At 53.9% G+C, this 18,883-nt stretch overlaps 5 protein-coding genes across 5 annotated transcripts; 2 read left to right on the plus strand and 3 right to left on the minus strand.

Annotated features, from left to right (window-relative positions):
* The first annotated feature begins 817 nt into the window (after nucleotides 1–817).
* B0I36DRAFT_145304 (uncharacterized protein) lies at nucleotides 818–1,189 on the plus strand. Its single transcript, XM_046148432.1, has one exon. It carries the CDS (start codon nucleotides 854–856, stop codon nucleotides 1,112–1,114), a length of 261 nt encoding a protein of 86 aa, XP_046010719.1. The 5' UTR covers nucleotides 818–853; the 3' UTR covers nucleotides 1,115–1,189.
* A 5,050-nt stretch (nucleotides 1,190–6,239) lies between these two features.
* B0I36DRAFT_385846 (glutathione S-transferase) lies at nucleotides 6,240–7,360 on the plus strand. Its single transcript, XM_046161085.1, has 2 exons — nucleotides 6,240–6,749; nucleotides 6,821–7,360. Exons 1-2 carry the CDS (start codon nucleotides 6,458–6,460, stop codon nucleotides 7,237–7,239), a joined length of 711 nt encoding a protein of 236 aa, XP_046010720.1. The 5' UTR covers nucleotides 6,240–6,457; the 3' UTR covers nucleotides 7,240–7,360.
* On the minus strand, nucleotides 7,361–8,161 carry B0I36DRAFT_328253 (uncharacterized protein). The gene has a single exon (XM_046154571.1). It carries the CDS (start codon nucleotides 7,968–7,970, stop codon nucleotides 7,404–7,406), a length of 567 nt encoding a protein of 188 aa, XP_046010721.1. The 5' UTR covers nucleotides 7,971–8,161; the 3' UTR covers nucleotides 7,361–7,403.
* Nucleotides 8,162–15,549: 7,388 nt separating this feature from the next.
* Nucleotides 15,550–17,690, minus strand: B0I36DRAFT_247795 (CHY zinc finger domain protein; the record flags this gene model as incomplete). The annotated part of the gene is made up of 2 exons (XM_046150333.1): nucleotides 15,550–16,102; nucleotides 16,162–17,690. The coding sequence occupies 2 exons, from the start codon at nucleotides 17,688–17,690 to the stop codon at nucleotides 15,550–15,552; spliced, it is 2,082 nt and encodes a 693-aa protein (XP_046010722.1).
* Nucleotides 17,691–18,333: 643 nt separating this feature from the next.
* Nucleotides 18,334–18,743, minus strand: B0I36DRAFT_328265 (uncharacterized protein). The gene has a single exon (XM_046154572.1). The coding sequence runs from the start codon at nucleotides 18,680–18,682 to the stop codon at nucleotides 18,470–18,472; it is 213 nt and encodes a 70-aa protein (XP_046010723.1). The 5' UTR covers nucleotides 18,683–18,743; the 3' UTR covers nucleotides 18,334–18,469.
* Nucleotides 18,744–18,883: the final 140 nt, after the last annotated feature.

An 18,883-nucleotide genomic window follows, 5' to 3' on the forward strand; every position in this document is an offset into this window, starting at 1 on the left:
AGCCGCACCCCAGGCGGTTGGATCTCTGCTGGGGATTTCAAGTCACGAAGAGGTTGCATCTAGGCCTTACGAAGGGGTGGGGGATTGGGATCACCGCAGAGTTGTTGTTACTGTGATGGTGGATGGTGGGTTTGGTGACAGGTCGCCTTGACATGCCTCAGCAGACCACACAATTTCGTCTTGGTTTATATTGTATGTTGTTATTGTTCAAAGCAGCACGTCCCCGAACCTCTTGTTTAGTGCTCATGGTACGTACGGTGGTAGTTGTAGCTGAGATCGAGTCTGAAGTATGCCGGGGTGGCTGAAGATGTTGATATCGACGCACTTGACATGGCCTGTGTAAGTCGGTGAACAAGCGCCTAGCAGCACCACTGTGACCATCACAAGAAAAGAAATTTAATCATCCTCGATAAAACAAATTCCGCACAGAATATGCCAAGAATAGCTGCGTTTGCTCCCGCTGAAGCAGAAAATCTTCGCCGTCAGCTATACGAGTTGGCCCCCAATGCGCGGCTGCTCGAGATATCAGCTCCTATCGTCATCTTTATTGCCGAAAAAGCGAGTCGTGTGCCAGAAATCTACTGGCTGTCAATTATCTATGCGCTGGCACCGCGCAGGCCGATTTCTGGCCACTCACAGCGGCCCCGGCCAGTCATCATGGAAATGGTCCTTGGAGTAAAGGTTGTAGCTGACCCCCTTGCCCCCCCAAAAATGGAACGACCAGCTGACTCTGCAAACCTGCACGCGTTGGACCCCAATGGAGTAATTCCTGGATTGAATAATCCCGTCCAGTTAAAAGGCAGGGCAATGCCATGTGCACTTTTTCTGATTGGCGCGAGGCTGAGAATCTGGAATGGTTGGGAGTCTGAGGTCAAAACGGCTGCCTGGCTCTTCACTCTCTCTCTCTCTCTCTCTCTCTCTCTCTCTCTCGCCTCCCTCTGGTGCAACATTGCACAGGGCTGTGTTTTCCGAGGCCCGTCCAGCAGTGAACCTTATTCCAGGTGAAAGCACCCCCCGACCACCTCCCCCCGGGATCATTATCAGATACCTGCGGCATGCGTGCCCACTGAGGCGAGGTTTCAGCCCTCATGTGACTCGGTCTCGCACAATATGAATGGCCGCCAGGAGCTGACCGACAGCAACGTCATCTTATAATGTGTGTGATATCACACGTTGTCGATGCTCATTGATTCTTTGCTTTAGCGGCGCGGCACCGGAGACCAGGGGGCCAGCGAGCCGGCGACACCGCTCCTTTGTGATCGGCCTATGTCGAAGAACGGACAGGCAGGCGCCCAGACCTCATTATGCGCGCGCGCAGCAGCCCTGATAGCGTTTGTCCCGGCACATCCCGGGCTGAGCTGTGCCAGCGCCCTGCGAATGCCCGGAGAAGTAATATGTGATATCTTAGGGAGGAAAAGACCCATTGAGCTGGGCAGGTGCGGTGTAGGGGGGGAGTAAAGCTGAAGTGACTCTCGGCCTGCACAACAAGCCAGCCTCGCAAATATCGACAGTTTAGGCACCATACATAGTACCCAGCGACGACCAAGGTCCAGGTTCCACCGTCGACTGTGACATGGTTTGCCAAACACGGGTATGCACAGACCTGTCTCATTTGCGACCAGCGCTTCCATGACAGTATTCGAAGCCGTCTGATGTTTATAGCCCGCAAATGAAGAGGGAACAGCAAACCAGCGCAATGAGCGGCCATGCGAGAATTGCGCGAAAAGGGGGCTCCTTCGTTGAATTGTTTGTTCTGTAGTTTGTGAGTTCTGCCACCCGGTCGTCCGCAGCCCAGCCAGCCCAGGGTCGAGGCGGCATTGGCACTAAACGAATGCAAGGTTGACCGTTAAATGCCGCGCGCGCCACAAGGTCCCTGGTCATCATACCTTCGTGTTTGCGTTTACGTTTGCGTTTGCGTGCCAAGATGCAGGTGAATGACACGCCTGGGCAGTGGCATTTAATTTGAACAACAATTAATCCCCAATTGATAGTTTTTTGTGTTTTTACATTCTCTCCCCCGATCCTCCCCATCCGGAGACGGCTAAATCCGGGGAAAGGAAGCGTCTCGTTGTTGAAACGCACATGGCGCTAGCATCGCAGATCGGCTGAGATCATACTGTGGTAGTTGGGTCGGGATGACTTTGAGGGGTGCGTTGGATCGAGATGCGGGCCCGGCCTAGTGGTAGTTGATAGCACCCACGGATCCGTCAACATACGTTACCATTTCGAGGTAGTAGCGATCAACCATGGATCACAATTGGCAATCAAAACTCCCATCACTGCTGTACTCGGCACCGGTTGACATCAGTTGTCATGCGGACCTCCCCACGCTGACGTACGGGCAAGTGAGAGGGTCGACTTGAGAGGCAAACAGCCTGTTGTGACCGAGATTGCCGATGAGTGAGTGACTCAGGCCCTCGCCCGAGGTTGGGGAACCCTTCGGAAAAGAGTAGAGCCAGAAATCCTGGTTCCGGGTGTGTCATTGCCGAAAGCCACCACTACATTTCTGGCAGCCCGTACCGGCAGACACCAGTCCTCCTGACGCTTCAAGTAAGCATTGCACACTGGCGGTGGTCGCTAAACTGCATTGACCAGTGGACGAGCCTCGATTGAGCCCTGACATCTGGTGGGAAGGACACAAGCGATTGCGGTGGTGGGTATGGGCGGCAAGGTCTCGTGAGACACTAGAAGATGCTTGAGCCGGATTCGCGAAGGAGTGGGTGGTTGCCGATCAGCTTTCGCTGCTAGGCAGCTCCTACGAGCGAGGCATTCTCTTGGGGGTCGCGTGGTGTATGATGTCATGTCTCTAGTTTGTTGTTTTCCCAGCCCTGCTGCTGGAAGAGGGATGGCGAGTGTGGGTCGTGGAGAGAGAACGTTGCGCTATCCTGGCGTGTGGGGAGGAGTCATTAGTGACCACCTGGGTCAGGATGCGCTAAAAAGTCCTGCTAGCAGGGCGAGCCTGTAGTGCCTCCAGGGCTGGCACGCCGCCGAATGGGCTTACCCCAGGCCTTAGGTCCCCAGCGGCTTTCCTTGGCTCCCCACAATCTCGCCGCAAGCGGCCACATTCTCAAGCCCTGGACGCTCATAGGGCTCCAACTACACGACTCAAGGCAGAAGAACTTGGAGATTGCGGTTCACAACTGCCGACGACGGTGGCCCACACCCAAGTGTTTTTCCAGGACCTGGTTTTACTTCGGGTCTTGATTACGCCATACTCCATTCTCGTGAAGAGGCAGGCACCTGCTGCCCTCGAGACGAGTCAGCTCACAGGGGACTGCCCCTTGTCTGCTGCCCTTGGACTGTGGTTCTCATGACCCCATGGAGCCGGGCATGACGAGGTATCGCGCCCCAGATCTGGGCATCTCGAGGGCTCTTCGGTCATCATGGCTCCATTTGATGGCCCATCTCACGACTCGACCATGGAGATCGGGCCGGCTGCACCACCTTTCTCACGATCGTGGGTGACAAGATCACGAAGGGGGGGGTGGCTTGAAAGAGGCTTCCTTGTCTGTGTACTACTCCTCCAATTGATGAATATCCTTGTCTCAGCGGAATCTTTGTCGAGTTGCTGGTTAAATTCGATGAATTTATCGCAACAGCCTCGAACAAAATGATTGATTTCTTTTGCCCTTGAGCTCACGATAATGGTTTCCTCACGAATCCAGCCTCCTTGTCATACCGTTATCGTCGGCTAGGTCGTTTCCGGTGTGCCAGACAAGAGGCTTTGTCTCATCTGACATCAAACAACCTTTGCCTTTAATCGTGGCGGGTCGTCGGACAGAAACCCAATCATCTTGGCCATTCCAAGTGTGATGAGCACGTTCGAAGCATTGGGAATCATTCTCATTGTGTCATGCATAGGTGTGCAAGGTCGAAGCCATGTCGTGTGTATCATGAATCCAAGTCATCGGTGGCTGTCTTGTGCAACTCTCGTGACCCAGCTCCCGAGAGCTGAAAATAGGACATGACCTTCAAGCTGCTCCAGCTTGTTTCGATTCACATAGAGTGCTCCGGCGCGGTTGAGCCGAGACGGCACTTCCTTGCGCGAGGGTGCATTGCTGTGTACAACGCTGTAGGACGTTATCGTTGCCGGCTCAGGTGGCTCCGCGTGCTTCCGGGTCAGCATCGAGGGCTGAGCCTGGTTGTACAAAGCCATCTCGAGTTATCGGGTTACAGCTGAGATCAAATACGAGCTTCTTATTTTACTGATGCTTATGCGCGCTGCCATATGAGACTTTTTGGATGATACCCATGCCTGACAGGATCGAAGTGGCGCAAGCACACAGCTCGACATGGCGGGAGTACCCTGTCAGTAAAGAGCGATGATGCTGGCAAAGGCTGCGAGGCCGCCTGGGAGACAATGGGCATCACGAGTACATCTTGCCAAGGGTTCGCGTGTGCAAGCAGGTGACCTCCTTGGGAAAGAAGCGCCAGAGTCAGTTGCTCCAAGCACACCGGGGCCTGCAAGTGAGGTTGATGACTCGAGAGACATATATGTTCGAGTTGATAGCCCAGACGCAGACTTTGCATGACGGCGCATTGCTTCGGCGGTACGTTTGACCAATGGCTCGCCGTCTGCGCTCGTCGGTAACTTAGCCTGTGTTGAGCTGAACTCGTGTCCCAAGGGCAAGAAAACGACAATCCGGGAGTCCGCAGCCGTCCCAGACGTATTACGCCCGGCCGTCGCCGATATCACCTATTCTTCTTACGACGGATCTCGGCGTACAGGTAGTTCTCTCTCGACGAATCAGGGCGTAGAGGTATAGAGGTGTTTTTCTGGCGACGAATTTAGGCGTAGAGGTGCAGAGGTGCTCTTCTCGCGACGAATCTAGTGGCAGAGGTGTAGATGTGTTTTCTCCCAACGAACTTGGGCGTATACGTAATAAGCAACGAACGCGGAAGATCTAGGGCCAGAGAAGCAAACTCTCCAGTGTTACATCTTTGGAAAGCGTTGGACTCCAGTCAATCACGGTCATGAAAAGGTTGAATTCATTCAATGACACTTTGTCAATGAACAGCTACCCCCGCTATGCTTTCTTGAAGAGTTCATGAATGTGGACTCCATATGGACAATAATTATCACTGGAAATGAACAAGAAGCCGTTGTGTCAGATGTGATAATTGCCCAGAACCGCAACTCCCCTTTCCACACCTCAATTGCCTCTTGTGTCTTGTTTGATGTGCAAATCCGTTTTGGCAACGCATTGAAGATGGGAGGTCCGCGCGCCCAATATGACCAGATATCCTCGGGGATGTCCACAGATCGTGACTGTATTATCGCCTGGTGCAACGGCAGGAAGTGCGTATGGTCCGCACTGTCCTCAATTGACCTGGCACAGGGACAGCATGAATGTGGCAGACTTTGAATTCTCGTTTCTGATGAACCACACAGCTTCAGCTCGCTTTATCCTTTGGAACTTCGGATCACGCAAAATTCGAAACCCGCATACTACCACTGCACCAAAGACCACCCGCAGCTCAGCCACCATGAGGCTATTTAAGATCAGGATGGCTTTGTATTCCCAGGGAGCTGAAAACAAATGGTGTAATGGCGGGCTGCGCACCTGGATTGCCAGCAGTGACAGCAATGGAAAGCCTACCTACATAATTTCGTGGTTGTGGTTGCGACACTGAGGTGAATCCTGGGTGGTCAGGAGATTATAATTGCGCAGGAATACCAATATGCAGTCTTCCTGTCGGACGGCCTTGTCGAGGCTTTGCTGGGATAGCGTTCGAGCACTCATCTACAGTGTCTACGCAGTTACAGCACCCTCCCACGGGAAGATACAACACAAATCGAATCTGGCCAAAGGCACTTTGAAGTACCTGAGCGAAGACAACAAAACCCTCAGGTTTGTCGTATCCAGACACAGCACCATCCAGGCATTCATGGAGGCAGCGTGGATTATGTTCGGCCACTGCAGTGCACCATCAAGTGACTTCCATGAGTCACAAAAGGTCGACCGGCAGCGATGCTGTCATGGCCACCTCCGGCGATAGTGGCATCTCGAGCCGAAAAGGCCGAGTGAGTGAATCCTTGTCGAGAGAGTTGATGGCGGAATGCTGCCTGGCACAAAGGAATGCGATGTGGCCGGGCCACTGACAGGCCGTCCTCGAACTGACATGTTCCCGTATCGGGCAAGTGCCTCCGCGCGGCGGCTCCACCGTCCGAGCGTAGGGCTTCCGCGGATCGCCGCCATCTCCGCACCGGGCGTCATCGCCGAGGGCACGCCCTCATTACCAAGTCCCTCAACAGTTCGCGCTTCTTCTTTGTTGAGCTTCGAGCTTAGGCAGTCACCTTGGGAGGGAACTGCTACGTGTTGTGTCTCTGCTTACAACCATCCCGCAACCACACTTACCCCCAAAAACATAAGAAGAGGCCAGCCAGTCATCAGCACTCCCTACAGCTTGCTTTGCCCTCGCAATCACCATCATCAACACATCCGCCACCGCAGACATGACCCTCAAAGTCCACCATCTGACCGTCTCGCAGTCGGAGCGAGTCGTCTGGCTGTGCGAGGAGCTCGGCTTGGACTACGAGCTGGTCGTCTATGAGCGCGCTCCCATCTTTGCGCCGCCCGAGTACAAGGCCCTTCATCCGCTCGGGGCCGCACCCGTGATCCAGGACGGTGATCTCACCCTTGCCGAGTCGGCCGCCTGTGTCGAGTACATCTGCCAGAAACACGGCAACGGCAGGTTCATCGTCAAGCCCACCGACAAGAACTATGCCGACTACCTTTACTGGTTCCGTACGTCGTGTCCCCCTCTTCGATGCGTATTTGAGACCACAACTTGCTTATGCTCTAGAAATCCTCAATAGACTTTGCCAATGCGACCCTTCAGGCCACCCTCATGCGGAACTTCACCTTCAAGTCCTCCGGCCTGGGTGACGACAACCCAATTGTGCAGCGCTTCACAGCCAAGCAGAATGAACTGCTCGCCTTCATCGACAAGCGGTTGTCACAGGCGCAATACCTTGCCGGCGACGAGCTCACAGCCGCTGACATCATGGCTGTGGTCTCCCTTACTAGCATGCGCTGCTACAACCAATACAGCCTTGCTGGATACGACAACATTCTCGCATATCTACAGCGCGTCGCCGCCCGCGAGGGATACCAGCGAGCTCTAAAGAAGAGTGATCCGGACCTAAACATCGACCAGCTCGTCGGCGAGGCGCCCCCACCCCTGCAGAAGGGGATTGCTGCGCGGTTCAAAGAGCTTCAGAAGAGCAAGGCTTAAGTGTAGGATATCTAATCGTATCGATTGAGGATTAATCCCCGAAGGCGGGGGACAAAAGGGGACTTCGCCGCTCAGATAGACATGGCTCATGTACCAATTGAAATCACTTTTGCTGTCAAATTATGCTCAAGACCGTTAAGTCATACTCAGTCTGTGCCAATCGATCATGCCGCATCGCTCTTCTTCTCCGCCTGCTCCTCCTTGACCGGATCTGGACCGACATTGATTAATGACTGCGCATCCGCCTCCGCATTCCGCTCCATCTCATCTTCGTCATCCTTTGTAAACTTGTCCGTAAACTTGACCCAAGGTCCGTGAACCAGGCCGGTCCCAGCACCGATCAATATCCCCAGCCCGGTCGTAGGTATCGCCACCACGCCGCCGACCACTGACCCAATCACCGTGCCCAAGCCGCCGGCAATGCCTGCTCCAATCCCTCCCCCCGTCGCGCCGCCCTGCATCCAGCCAGTCTCGAGCCTCCGCGCCGTCTTGAGCAGCGTCGCGGCCTTCTTGTCGAGCTGCGCCGCCTCGTGGTGCAGGTCTGCTGCCTTGTCCTGGTCTTCAATCTCGTCGGCCTGTTTGTGCAGTTCGATTGATTTTTGCTGCAGCTCTTTGCTCTCTTCGACGCGCTTCTTGATCTCCTCGGTAAGCCTCTCCTTGCTGGTAGGCTTCTTGTTCTTGCTGTCTTGGTTCTCCCCATCCTGCTCGGGGCTGGGATTGTCTTCTGCCATGATTGTATGTAGGGTTCCCTTGCTGTCTTGGAATGGAGCTACCAGGTGTGGTTTCCTTGCAGACCTGATTTATTGGATTATTTGGCCGTTGAAGCGACATCCATGGAAGAACTCGTGAAGGTCAAGATTCATGTTTGCCCTGTCGTCGTGTCAAGGATTCGTGCAGGTGATGTTCTTACAACTCTAATGATGGAAACAGGATATCAAGGTGGGGCTGCAGCAGTATGACGTCGCAGTTGCACAACCGGCTTCTTAGCATCTCGATGCAGCCCTATGAATACTCCGTGTGAAACTAGAATATACATCACTAAAATTTGTGAATGTTGGATTGATGAATTCTTTTTTCCAACACGTAGGCCGGGTCTGTCACAATTCGTTCTCTGAAAGAGGCTGGCCCCCCCAGGCGGCGTAGTGGCCGACTACAAGACACACTGGAGTGACTATTGATCCCAGTTTTCTCTGTCGCAGATGCGCCTTGCGATTCATCAAAGAAGTCCTGACGCCCTTGAAACAATCTGCGTGTCTGATGGACAGGAGTCGGGACGTCGCCAGATTCGAAGCAGAGAAAAGGTTGCTCCTAGCCAATCACAACTTCAACGCTTGTGTAGAACAATGGCATTGTCAAGCACGCCTTGGCGTCCACCCCGCTAGTCTTCGCTGCACTCTGGTGAATCAAATGTGCTGTCTTATTAGTCGACATCCTTACAAGTGAACTGGTCGACACACCCATTGATGCAGCCGCAAAGTCATGACCCCAAGTTAACGAACGACTGCCTCCCGGACTGCGAGTCAAGGCACCTCGACAGCTGAGACCTAGCAACGCGCTAGAATGCGGCACGGCCCAGTGAGCTGACAATCACGCGGTCTGAGGGCGTGGCGGCGGCGCCGGATCTAAGGGGGGCACCCAATGTGGCCCCAAGGAGGAGCCGCGCTACTGCTTGTAGCGCTGCCTCGTGGCACCTCCACGATCTCGGTAAAAGTGTCAAAGCGGTCATCTGGCACTCTGAATAGCTATCAAGGGGTTCTTCGACTGGTGGTGGGTGGCTAGGAGGGGGGGTGCAATTGGAGAAAGAACCCGCTTTCCCTCGTTGCTGCTGAAGCCCGTGCCAAGAAATGCGTAAAGGGTTTTTAGCTCGCGGAGCTTCCAGAAGGCCTCGAACATTGTTTGCCGATGCTCATTTAAATATCCGCATCGTGGTTGTGTCTACAAATAGTCAAGAGGCCAAATGGACTAGGCACGGGGCACGCATTCCGGCCGCCGTCGCTCTCTGTCGGCCCACGTGGGCCCCCTCTCTTTACATCAATAGTATTCGTCGCAGATGCAAAAGGTTACACGCAACGTGGTAAAGCTCTGAATCGGTACTGTCACTGAAAGAACTCGTAGAGTTTCATGGCAATCACTGGCCATCTCGATACGATATTCGCCGGTCTGCGGGGCTGGTATGCGGGGACGGTGGATGCTCATAAAGGCGATTCGCAGGCTTTCTTGCAAGAATGGCGATGGTTCCTGATACGGTTCTGTGCCGTAAGCAGCGAACTCTTGCGGTGCCAGGAATTAAGCGCGTTGATTGTGGCACGAGGATATGACTTGGCTGCCAGGAAATTGTCCTTATGGTAAAAGAAACATGGAAACAATAAAACTGCCCAGAAAATCTGCTTCGTTTAATCAATCTTGACTGAATTTATCATTGAAAGCTCGAGCTGCCCGAGTCACTGCCCAGCATCATTAGTGCGTCTGTGCCGTGCAGGTGTGAGTGGGCGCCTCACACGGGAAAGGGGCTTCCCTCAAGCTTTGTGGTGATAGGGCAGTCTATTGTTCGCATCGTGACACTGGTCGAACGAGCCATGGACACTTAGCCCCTGCATTAGTTTGCTTCTAGAAGCATGTGGACTTGTTCCACAGCAATCATGCACACATATGGGCTTGTGAGCTGGAACCCCAGCACTTTCGACACAAACATTGGCTGGCATGCTGTAGACACGAGAGATCAAAGTCCAATGGCTGGCTGGTGCTGCCAAAGTGTTTGCTTCACTTCTTATAGTTACGAACATTGCGTAGCAACACAGGCCAAGCGTTGTATGATCGGTCCGCCTCCTTAAGTCTGTCAAAAAGGAGGTTCTGTTGTCAAAGAGTACATCTGGCTGACAAGGCTGGTAGCAATGATCGCCTTTCAGATCGCGCTCGAGCACGACTCGTTGCGTTACTTCATCGCGGGGGCTGAGCATGAGAATAGATATTTTGGCTGGGACATCAAGACAAATGACCTCTGCACAGTCCGCAACCTCCAGCACCCGCATTGCATCACTGTCCCCGTGCTCTGCTCGGCCGAGCGCGACGTCCTAGTACTCGGGCTATCCCAAAGCATACAAAGAAGGGGCCCCGTGACAAGCGCCAAATTAGTGTCGGGAGGGTCCGCGGATGCGACCCGGCAGTGGTCGCATCCGCGCTAATAGATGGCTGACGTCTGCGCCAGTCGGTCAGTGGTCACCAGACACTTGGATGGCTGTTTCATGCTGGCCGGCCCGGGCTCCGGGGGGAATCCTACGCCAGATCTGCGTGCGCGGGCGTCCAAGCCCATGAGTCAAGTATTTGTCAGGCCGCTACCAGATCACAGCGCAATTACACATGGTGCACCGTAATATCGAAGACCATGATAAAATGAGCTTGTCGCGTGGGTAAAAAAATTCTCGCACACCGTCTTGATGGCCGGAAAGCACATGACAGTCCAGGGAGTCCTGGTCCCGGGGCACTAGGCTGCATCTTCCGTGGCAAGCCTCTTCGCTTCTTTGGACAGAAATGGACGGCACCCAAAGTTGCCCCCGGTGTGCAAGGGTTCAGTGCAGGCTCGAGTGTTCGTCAGAACTACCAAAGTAAGCTCACGGCGGGGAATACCGAGGATCCCTGGACTCCACCACGGCCCGGAGGGCCTCTCTGCAGCTCAAGCCAGCCATGTAATTTCTGTTGTGACCTCGTCCTCGCAAGGTTTATCCGTCCAATCGTAGTTTTGCAGTTGCGTATTTCCAGAATGCGATCGCGAGTAAGGGGGCAAATACCACCCTTCAGGTGCTTCAATGTCCCTTGTCCGGTCTATTTTTCTGTGGGGGAGTACCGCCCGAAGAAAAGGACCGAGTTCAGAATTAAACGAATTTATCTTTGCTGCTGGTCTACTTAGCTTTGATAGTGTCACACGTCACATATCCAATTCGGTCGATACATTCCAAATCGTTTCTGACCTGGGTTTGTTCTCGATGTGTCCCGTGGATTATCATGCACGGCCGTCTCGACCGACTCGCTTCATGGCTCAATCACATTGTTCTTCCACCTGCTTGCCTTTTGCGAGAATTTCCAAAGTCTCTCACTTCTAGCATGGTGTATGCAGATACCCGGCCCGCCCGCCAGTGGTGAAAGTGAAGGAACACAATTAGCCGCAGCCGCAGCCCTGTCTGCGGTCAGGCCACAAACTCAACCCTGTTACCCCAGGAGTTCCAGCCGAAATCGCAGATCCACCCTGTGCTTGGCCAACCTGCCGATTACGGACGGTTGGCTGGTTCAGATCTACATTTGCACCGAGCAGGAGCCGAATCCACCAACCAGGAGTGCGCAAGGGTGAGTCCTGCTCGGAGCATGTGACTGTCAGTCTGCGCGGAAATGCGAAGGACTGTACCAGCAGAGTCACTGAACGTTGGAGGAAAAGCAGGAAGGGTAAATTGTCTGAGAGAATCAAATCTTCAGCCAGGAGATGAGCAGAAATATCTGCCGGCTCGCTTGCCGAGGCGGGTGCCACCTGCCTGCAGCCTCGTTCATGTCTAGCGGCTTCGTCGATTGGCGACCATGTACTCGCCTGCTGAGGCTTGAAAGAATGCAACACAACTCCATGAAGCGAGACCGAAGGTAGCAGGGGTGAGAGCATCACAGGGCAGCTTGAGCATCGCTGTTATGAATGAATGTTTATTCTTATGAGAACCTGTCGACTCGAAATGGAATTACACATATTGATCAGAATTTAATGCCACCGGCGTGCTACCAAGAACCCCGTTAGTCTTCCTTGGACGTCTCAACGCTGGGAAAACCCCCTTGCCATGAATTCTCTGGCTTGCATGCCGAACTAGATTGTCCCCAAAGCCCGGATGAGGTTTTGTGCTACGAACACCCGAGGACAAGAAACCTATATTCTCACAACAAATCATGTCAATGCTATGCATATTCCTGCTTCCAATTCTTTGGAACTCTATCATAGGCTAGGTCTCAGGCCGTGGATTTGGATCAACGCTATGGATTGCCAAATTCTCGGGTCAATGAAAGAGCAAGTATGACGGATCAGCGGTGATGTGCCAGGTCATCTGACTTTCCATGATCTGACGAGTTGCTGCCTTAGCCTCTAGAAACCATAGATCATCGGCTGAAATTGGGCCCTGGTTGCAAGATTGCAGGAGCGGGTAGGCAGGTTTGAGGATCGCGATATTTGCTCGAACAGCGACTCATGTGGTTTGGCGGAAGCCTTGTGAATTGAACCGCATGAAGCCCTCTCAGTGTGAAGTAACCCGTGATGTGTGTGCATGATCTCCCCCTCTGCACGAGCACTACGTCTGGATCGCATCCTTGCCCACGATTGAACACGTACACAACCAATCGGTCCTACAAAGTCACGGTGACAGGCTGACACAAACAAACACTGCACTTCACAGTTAAGTGGTGACAAAAATGAACAGTAATTGCTCAGAGTTTAGGACCAAATAAAGTCCCCAAAACAATAGGCATCGCCAGATGGTCTTTGACAGTCCATCGCACCATGGAGGACAGCGCATAAAATATAACGTCCCATGTGACACCCCCCAACCCAGATAATTACTACACGTAGCTTCACACCCTCTTCTCCTCACGCCCAACCACATCATACCACAGCGAGGCTGAAGCAAGCGAGTGGCATCCCCGTTGCGCACGTGTCCGTCAGGAGGACAGTCCCGCGCTGTCGGACCGCTGCACACCCTCCCTCATAAAGCCCCCATTCAACCAGATGCCTCTCGACTCGCCCTCTATGTTTGCAGGTCGTCGTCGTTGTCCACACCATCGCGCACCTTCCGGCGCGACACCATCACGAACCACCACACCCTCTCGCGCGAGATGGAAAAGAAGGCCTGCAGCACGTCACCCACAAAAATCTGGGGTGGCGCACCCCGCATAGTTCGCTTCACGGCGTTTAATATCCCCATGAGGCTCAGATCGGAAAGGCCTGACAGCACCACAACTGCAGAGTGTGTGTGGATGGGAAGGGGGGGGGCGTGTGCAGGACAAATGGCTGTTGCCGAGGCTAATCACGGCATCAACACAGTGAGCAGGACCCTGAAGGAGATCTCACCGGTGACTGGGGTACCCCTGACATCTCAAAGCACCACCCCATGGACGGGCAACCGGTAAGGCTTCTGGGCATCCTACTTGATCGGGGCGGGCTTCCGTGCACACCTGCTTGTGATCTAATGGCATGATAGATGCTGGTTGCGATTATCCCTCCCATGGTTGTGCGCATATGTTGGGAGGCTTGCTCAATTAAATCCTGTAAATGAGCTGTGCCAGCCTCAAAATATTTGTGAGAAGGAGAAATAAAAATTAAAAGATAAAACCGATTTTGCACCCAACATGCTGAAGCTTAGCTTCCGATAAACCCACAGGCTTCGGCTTTGGTCGATCTAGTTCATGGCGCGTGGTTGAAGACAACGCTGTATAATGTTTTGTAGCTCCGAGAAACAGATCAGTGATCACTAGTACAATGAGTTGACATGTAGGCAAGAGAGACTTTCCTGAATATTCTCATGACAGAAACACTCTCTCCTATTAGACTTATCGACCTAGCGCAAACGAAATGTCAATGTCAGCCAAGTGCTTGCCTGCCGCGATGATCCACAAGCCGGACAGAGAGTGTCCGGCACCCAGCAACGCGACACCTGCCGCGGCCGAGGCTCAACGAACCGCTTCCGGCCTCGGGACTGGGTCCGGCGCTGCAGCCTTGACAGCTCGGCAGCGTGGACCGGCAACTACTCTAAGTGACACATGCGCTCTTGGAAAAGCGGCGAGCGTCACCAGGGTGCCCGACGTCATGCGTCACAAGACCCGGTGACAATTTGGAGTTTTCAAGAAATCACTGTTTCGGCTCTGGAATTCAATCATTATCATTCGCTCAATAGCTTTGTATGGTCGAAATCGAGAAATGATCCCGCATCCATGGCCAGGCTCAACCACACAACACGGCGTACTTTTCAACCTATCCCGTTCGACCAGGGAGTACAACACCGTCTAGTTGTGCAAGCAAATGTCTCACACCACCACCACCACCACCACCATCATCACACACGAGACTTCAACTTCCCGGCCGAGCGGAACATCTCTCCACAAGCTTCACTCCCTCCCGCCTGCGCGGTACACGTGTTGCCAGCTCAACCGCTGGCCAAGTACCCCTCCACTACACACAACTAGTGTACTTCAGTCCGTCTATCGCTCCAGGTGCCCTGCCCCGATGTGGCCATGTCACCCGCGTCCTATCCTGATACCATGCAAAGATAGTATGACCTGCAGAAAAAAAAAAATAAAGAACAAAAAAAAAAACCCTCCATGACTAGGTCTCCAGGAAAGCACGTCACGGGTGCATGCGTTCGCGATCTGGCATGCAGCCCACACTGATCGGCCCGATCGTGCGTCTGCCCAGATGGCCGGAGTTTGTGCTACAAATGGAGAAGGTGCCAAGGGGACGGGGGGCGCGGATATATCTTTGTCCTTAATTTTTTCGTGACGTCCGGCGATGTATTGACGAGCGCTGAGGTCTCGCGGTGATGTGTTGCGGTTGCTGTCGACAAAAGGTCCAGCTACACAGCGTGCCGGCCATCAGCCACCACGGAGACACACGTGCGGTCTGCATTTTAGGCGTCATTCTCAAGGAGATTAGTTACAGACGAGAATGGTCTCGATGCAGATAGCAGTTGATGCCTGCGCGCAAAGTCATCTCGCCAACAAGACACTCGCTGCCCGCAGTGGTAGCACCCTCGTGATGCAGAGTGGTATCGTCCTTCCCACCCTCCTCGCCAACCCAAAATCCCTTCTACCTCAACATAACCCCCGACACATTATCCAAGATGGAGGTTGCACACCCCCACCCCCCCCTCTTTCTCCCCTCGGCTGAATGAAGTTCCAGATTATCAGGCGCGTCATCGTCGATGCTGGGTTGCATCAGTCATTTACAACACTGAAGGCCTCAAGAATCCCTGCGAGACTAATCCGCAAACATGGATCCCGCTCATGAAGAACAAAATATCCCCGGACGACAACAAAAGCGAAGAATGAATCACCGGACCAAATCTGACCAGGTCCGACCAAGGCATTCTCTCCCATGCTGGCATGGCCACTTAAGAATGAAGGATAGAGGAACAATGTGGAGGAGTGAATTCCCGGTTTCTAAGAGTGGTAACAGACCCAACACCGCCCTGACCAGCTGCGAGGCGTACATCTTAGACAGGAGGCCGCAAATCATCTAGGCCATGGCAAGATTTTTCATCGGGCTCCATGAGAAGCCGTACAGTACATGAGCCTTGATCAATCCTTCTTCTTGGTCTCACCACCACCTACACGTTTGTACTTGCGCGGATCCTTCCGGCTCATTTTAGTCTTGTCCCGCGTGCCCTTGCCGCCCTCCCAGAACCCGCGGCCCTTTTTTCCAATGACGCTCCTGCCACAGAAACCACACGCCTCGACAGCATAGTTCTGCTCTCGGCTGCACCAGCCGCAAATCATGCGGTTAGCCCACTCATTGATGTGGTCCTCGGCTTCGTCATGGCACTTGTCGCACGGGTGCACCTTGCTGCAGCAGGAAAAGCGGAACCAGCGATATGAGCGCTTGTAGTGAGGACAGGATCCTCTGTCGGGTAATTGCTCTCCGACGTGTAAACCGAGCTTTTCGAGCTTTCGCCGTGGTCCGGCGGACGGCGGCAGTGTTGCACCGCGGGTGATTGCGAGGAACTTTACATCTGGGATCTTGAAGCTGAACTTGTTGTGGCACTCGCGGCAGACATTGTTCGTGACGTCGCCGCGCACTGACACAAGTCCTGGGCTTGCGGTCGAGCAGGTGGAGCATGTAGGTATGAAGGTACTAGATTACGGCATTAGAATGATGTTCAAATCTGAGTTGGTTCGGAGTCAATGACTTACCTTGGCAGCATATCGGCGACCGTGCAGCCGGATACGTCTATGAAGCCAGCTCTGGTTGAGCCTTGATGCACCATTTCCGGGCGAAAAGTTGTGGCGAATGGCGTGGCGCATTTTTTGCAGCTACTCGACTTTTCCAGCCCCGGTCTAAGCCCTGTGAGATCATTGATCGTTCTGCACCGCTCACACTTGACGCTTAGACTGAGGAGTGCAACCTGGAACAGCTCAATGCCGTGAAGCTCTATGGACGGGAACGATATAGCTGTACCTCTCTCCGGCTGATGAAGGGGTGCTGTTGAGGGTTCTTGCGGATTGACAGCCACTCCGCCCTCGTCGGAGTCGAGCTCATCCCAAGAGTCATCAGAACTCTCAGTGTCGTCCGCCTTGTCAATCCATATCCATTCTGGCGGCCGCGGAATGACTTGGATGTGAGTTTTGCCATGGCTAGAACTTGTGACGGGCATCTTCTCTGATTGTGCTGTGCTTGTGCCTAGATCGGCAGCGGCCTTCGCAGCAGCAGCAGCCTCCTGCCGCTGCTTGGCCTCCTGTTGCTGAGCCTGCTTCACCATAAGATGCATATTCTGGGACAGGAAGTTGATGTGGCTCATGAGCGACATCTGAGTCTGCTGGGCCGCCCGTTTTGCAAAGAGCTCCTCGACAGCCTCTGCGTCCTTGGACTCGACATCGTTGAGCAGAACTCGCAGTGGCTGCAAGGGGTACAGGAGAGGCACAATCAGCTGCACAGACTGCACCGCTTGCAACCCCGTAGGAAGCTCGGTACGCCTCCGAGGCTCCAAGGGTAGCGTGTACACCACACCGTCGCTGGAACGCTGGTACATGGATAAACGACTCATGCGGGCTTCGAGCTGTCGGGTTTCCTGTGCTCTGCGAGCTTTTGCCGCATTGATCTCGTCTTTTGTGTACGAAGGCTCGGGAAGATAAGATCTGCTGGGCAAAGAAACCGGCCCCGATGGTTCTTGCACGTTCTTGACTGGCGGCTGCTGCTTGCCGAGGGTCGTAGTCTCTGACTCCAGATGCCTTGTGTCTTTGAAGGACATAAGTGTGACGGTGTCCTGCTTCTTCTCGGACAAGTAGGTCTCCAGGCTCCTGTCGAGGGCGTTTGTGAGTGCCAACAGCGTCGCCTCGCGTCTCTCCTCTACGAGCTTGTCCCACCCTTGCTCGATATTTATGGCAAAGCCGCGAGGGATGTCTTTATTCTTCACCTTGAGGACGGGTGCTGCGGCAGCATCCGGGTAGGCAGCGGGGACCAGGAGCTCGCAGTCCAACAAGTCCAAGTCAAAAGGAAAATCCGGATCTGAAGGCTTGAGGTTGAAAGCCAGGAGCGTAGTGCCATTCTGCAGGTTCGTCTGCCTAAGGGAGAAGCGTCGTTTGATCTGCTCCAGTTGGTATTTGCGAGGGTCGCGTGCTTGTGCGTCGGACACAGGTTTTGAAACGACTCGATTGCTGGGCGCTTCGGGCACAGCCTGCCGCCTACCGGCCGGAGTGCCACTTGTGTTGGCTGTAGAGATCATTGCGGAGGATTGTGATCTGGCTCACGGTTGAGTAGGGATTTTCCGCGGATAGAGAGCTGGATGACGTCGTTGCTGGCTGTGGCTCAACTGTTGTGCCGGCCGGGGGTAGTTGATGATGATGTTGCCAGCGATGGAAATGATAATGAATATAATAGGGAGGGATTTTAATACAGGAAGGATCAGGGCATAAGTAGCAAATTCGGGCACGATTCGGATTTGAGGGTGTCGTGAGGCTCAACGAGCTGACGTTGCCACCAGTCATGCTTAGCGCGTGGGTAGTGCCTGCCAGAGGCGGGTGATGGTGGATGATTCATCCTGACGCCTCGCCGCCCCACTGGAGCGGGCGACGCTCGTGGGAATGGCAAGTTGCAACTACAGCCGCCATTCTGTCAAAAATAAGCGCATGCTTGGGGAACATGACGCTTACTGGTGACTAACGATGATATTGGTGGCATCGAGCACGATTCGAACGCGGCTCTCATGTCGCCGGAGCCTCAGTGTGGCTAAATGGTTTCACTGCTCACCATTACCTCTGAGCTTCTCTGGTTTGCGTAGACGCCAATAATAGAGGCTGTCCAAAGGGACCGTCCGCTTTTGTGAATTTCAATCGCGAAAGTTTCACGAGTAACTCGAAATCGCCTTCGAGGGCCTTCGGCCGAAACCACCCTTGAAAAGTTCTGCGCGTGCAAATAGGCTCGCGATGCGAGACGCTCCCAAGTGCCTGTTCCACATGCCAGCCTGCGCAGCTTGCAGGCAGGCAGCATGCTCTTGGTCTCTGTTCAGACCAGAACTCGCTCTATCTGCTCATCTGTACCGGCATCCGAATGGGCAGAGTTTTGCATCACGCAGGAAAGCTGTCGGATAATATGGGTACTCTGAATTAGCACTTGCCCCTCGCATCCACCAAGGACAAGGTGCGATGCGGCAGCAAAGACACATGCGCTCACAAGCATACTCCGCGTACATATGGGCATTTGTTGAAGCGCCTGCATTCCACACACACTCAGATTGTCCTTGTGCTCTCCAGAGAAGTCGCCTCCAGGCTGGGCTGATTTGCACGGATGCAACAAGTGTTGAGTCTGATGAGCGACAGCGCAGGCGTGCACGTCTGTTTCAGGGTGCAACTGTGTTTCAGACTAATTCGCCCAGGGATGACAGGAAGGCTCCAGAGGACTAGCGCATGCCACTCCGGA

This window comes from Microdochium trichocladiopsis (assembly GCF_020744255.1).
Source record: "Microdochium trichocladiopsis strain MPI-CAGE-CH-0230 chromosome Unknown B0I36scaffold_7, whole genome shotgun sequence".
Classification (NCBI taxonomy): domain Eukaryota; kingdom Fungi; phylum Ascomycota; class Sordariomycetes; order Xylariales; family Microdochiaceae; genus Microdochium; species Microdochium trichocladiopsis.

Bases quoted from the DNA above. Each gene is read 5' to 3' on its own strand.
- B0I36DRAFT_328265 (XM_046154572.1), bottom strand. From the start codon at position 18,682: ATGCAGGCGCTTCAACAAATGCCCATATGTACGCGGAGTATGCTTGTG.
- B0I36DRAFT_328253 (XM_046154571.1), bottom strand. From the start codon at position 7,970: ATGGCAGAAGACAATCCCAGCCCCGAGCAGGATGGGGAGAACCAAGAC.
- B0I36DRAFT_145304 (XM_046148432.1), top strand. From the start codon at position 854: ATGGTTGGGAGTCTGAGGTCAAAACGGCTGCCTGGCTCTTCACTCTCT.
- B0I36DRAFT_385846 (XM_046161085.1), top strand. From the start codon at position 6,458: ATGACCCTCAAAGTCCACCATCTGACCGTCTCGCAGTCGGAGCGAGTC. The intron at 6,750-6,820 runs GTACGTCGTGTC...AATCCTCAATAG, and splicing joins CGACTACCTTTACTGGTTCC to ACTTTGCCAATGCGACCCTT.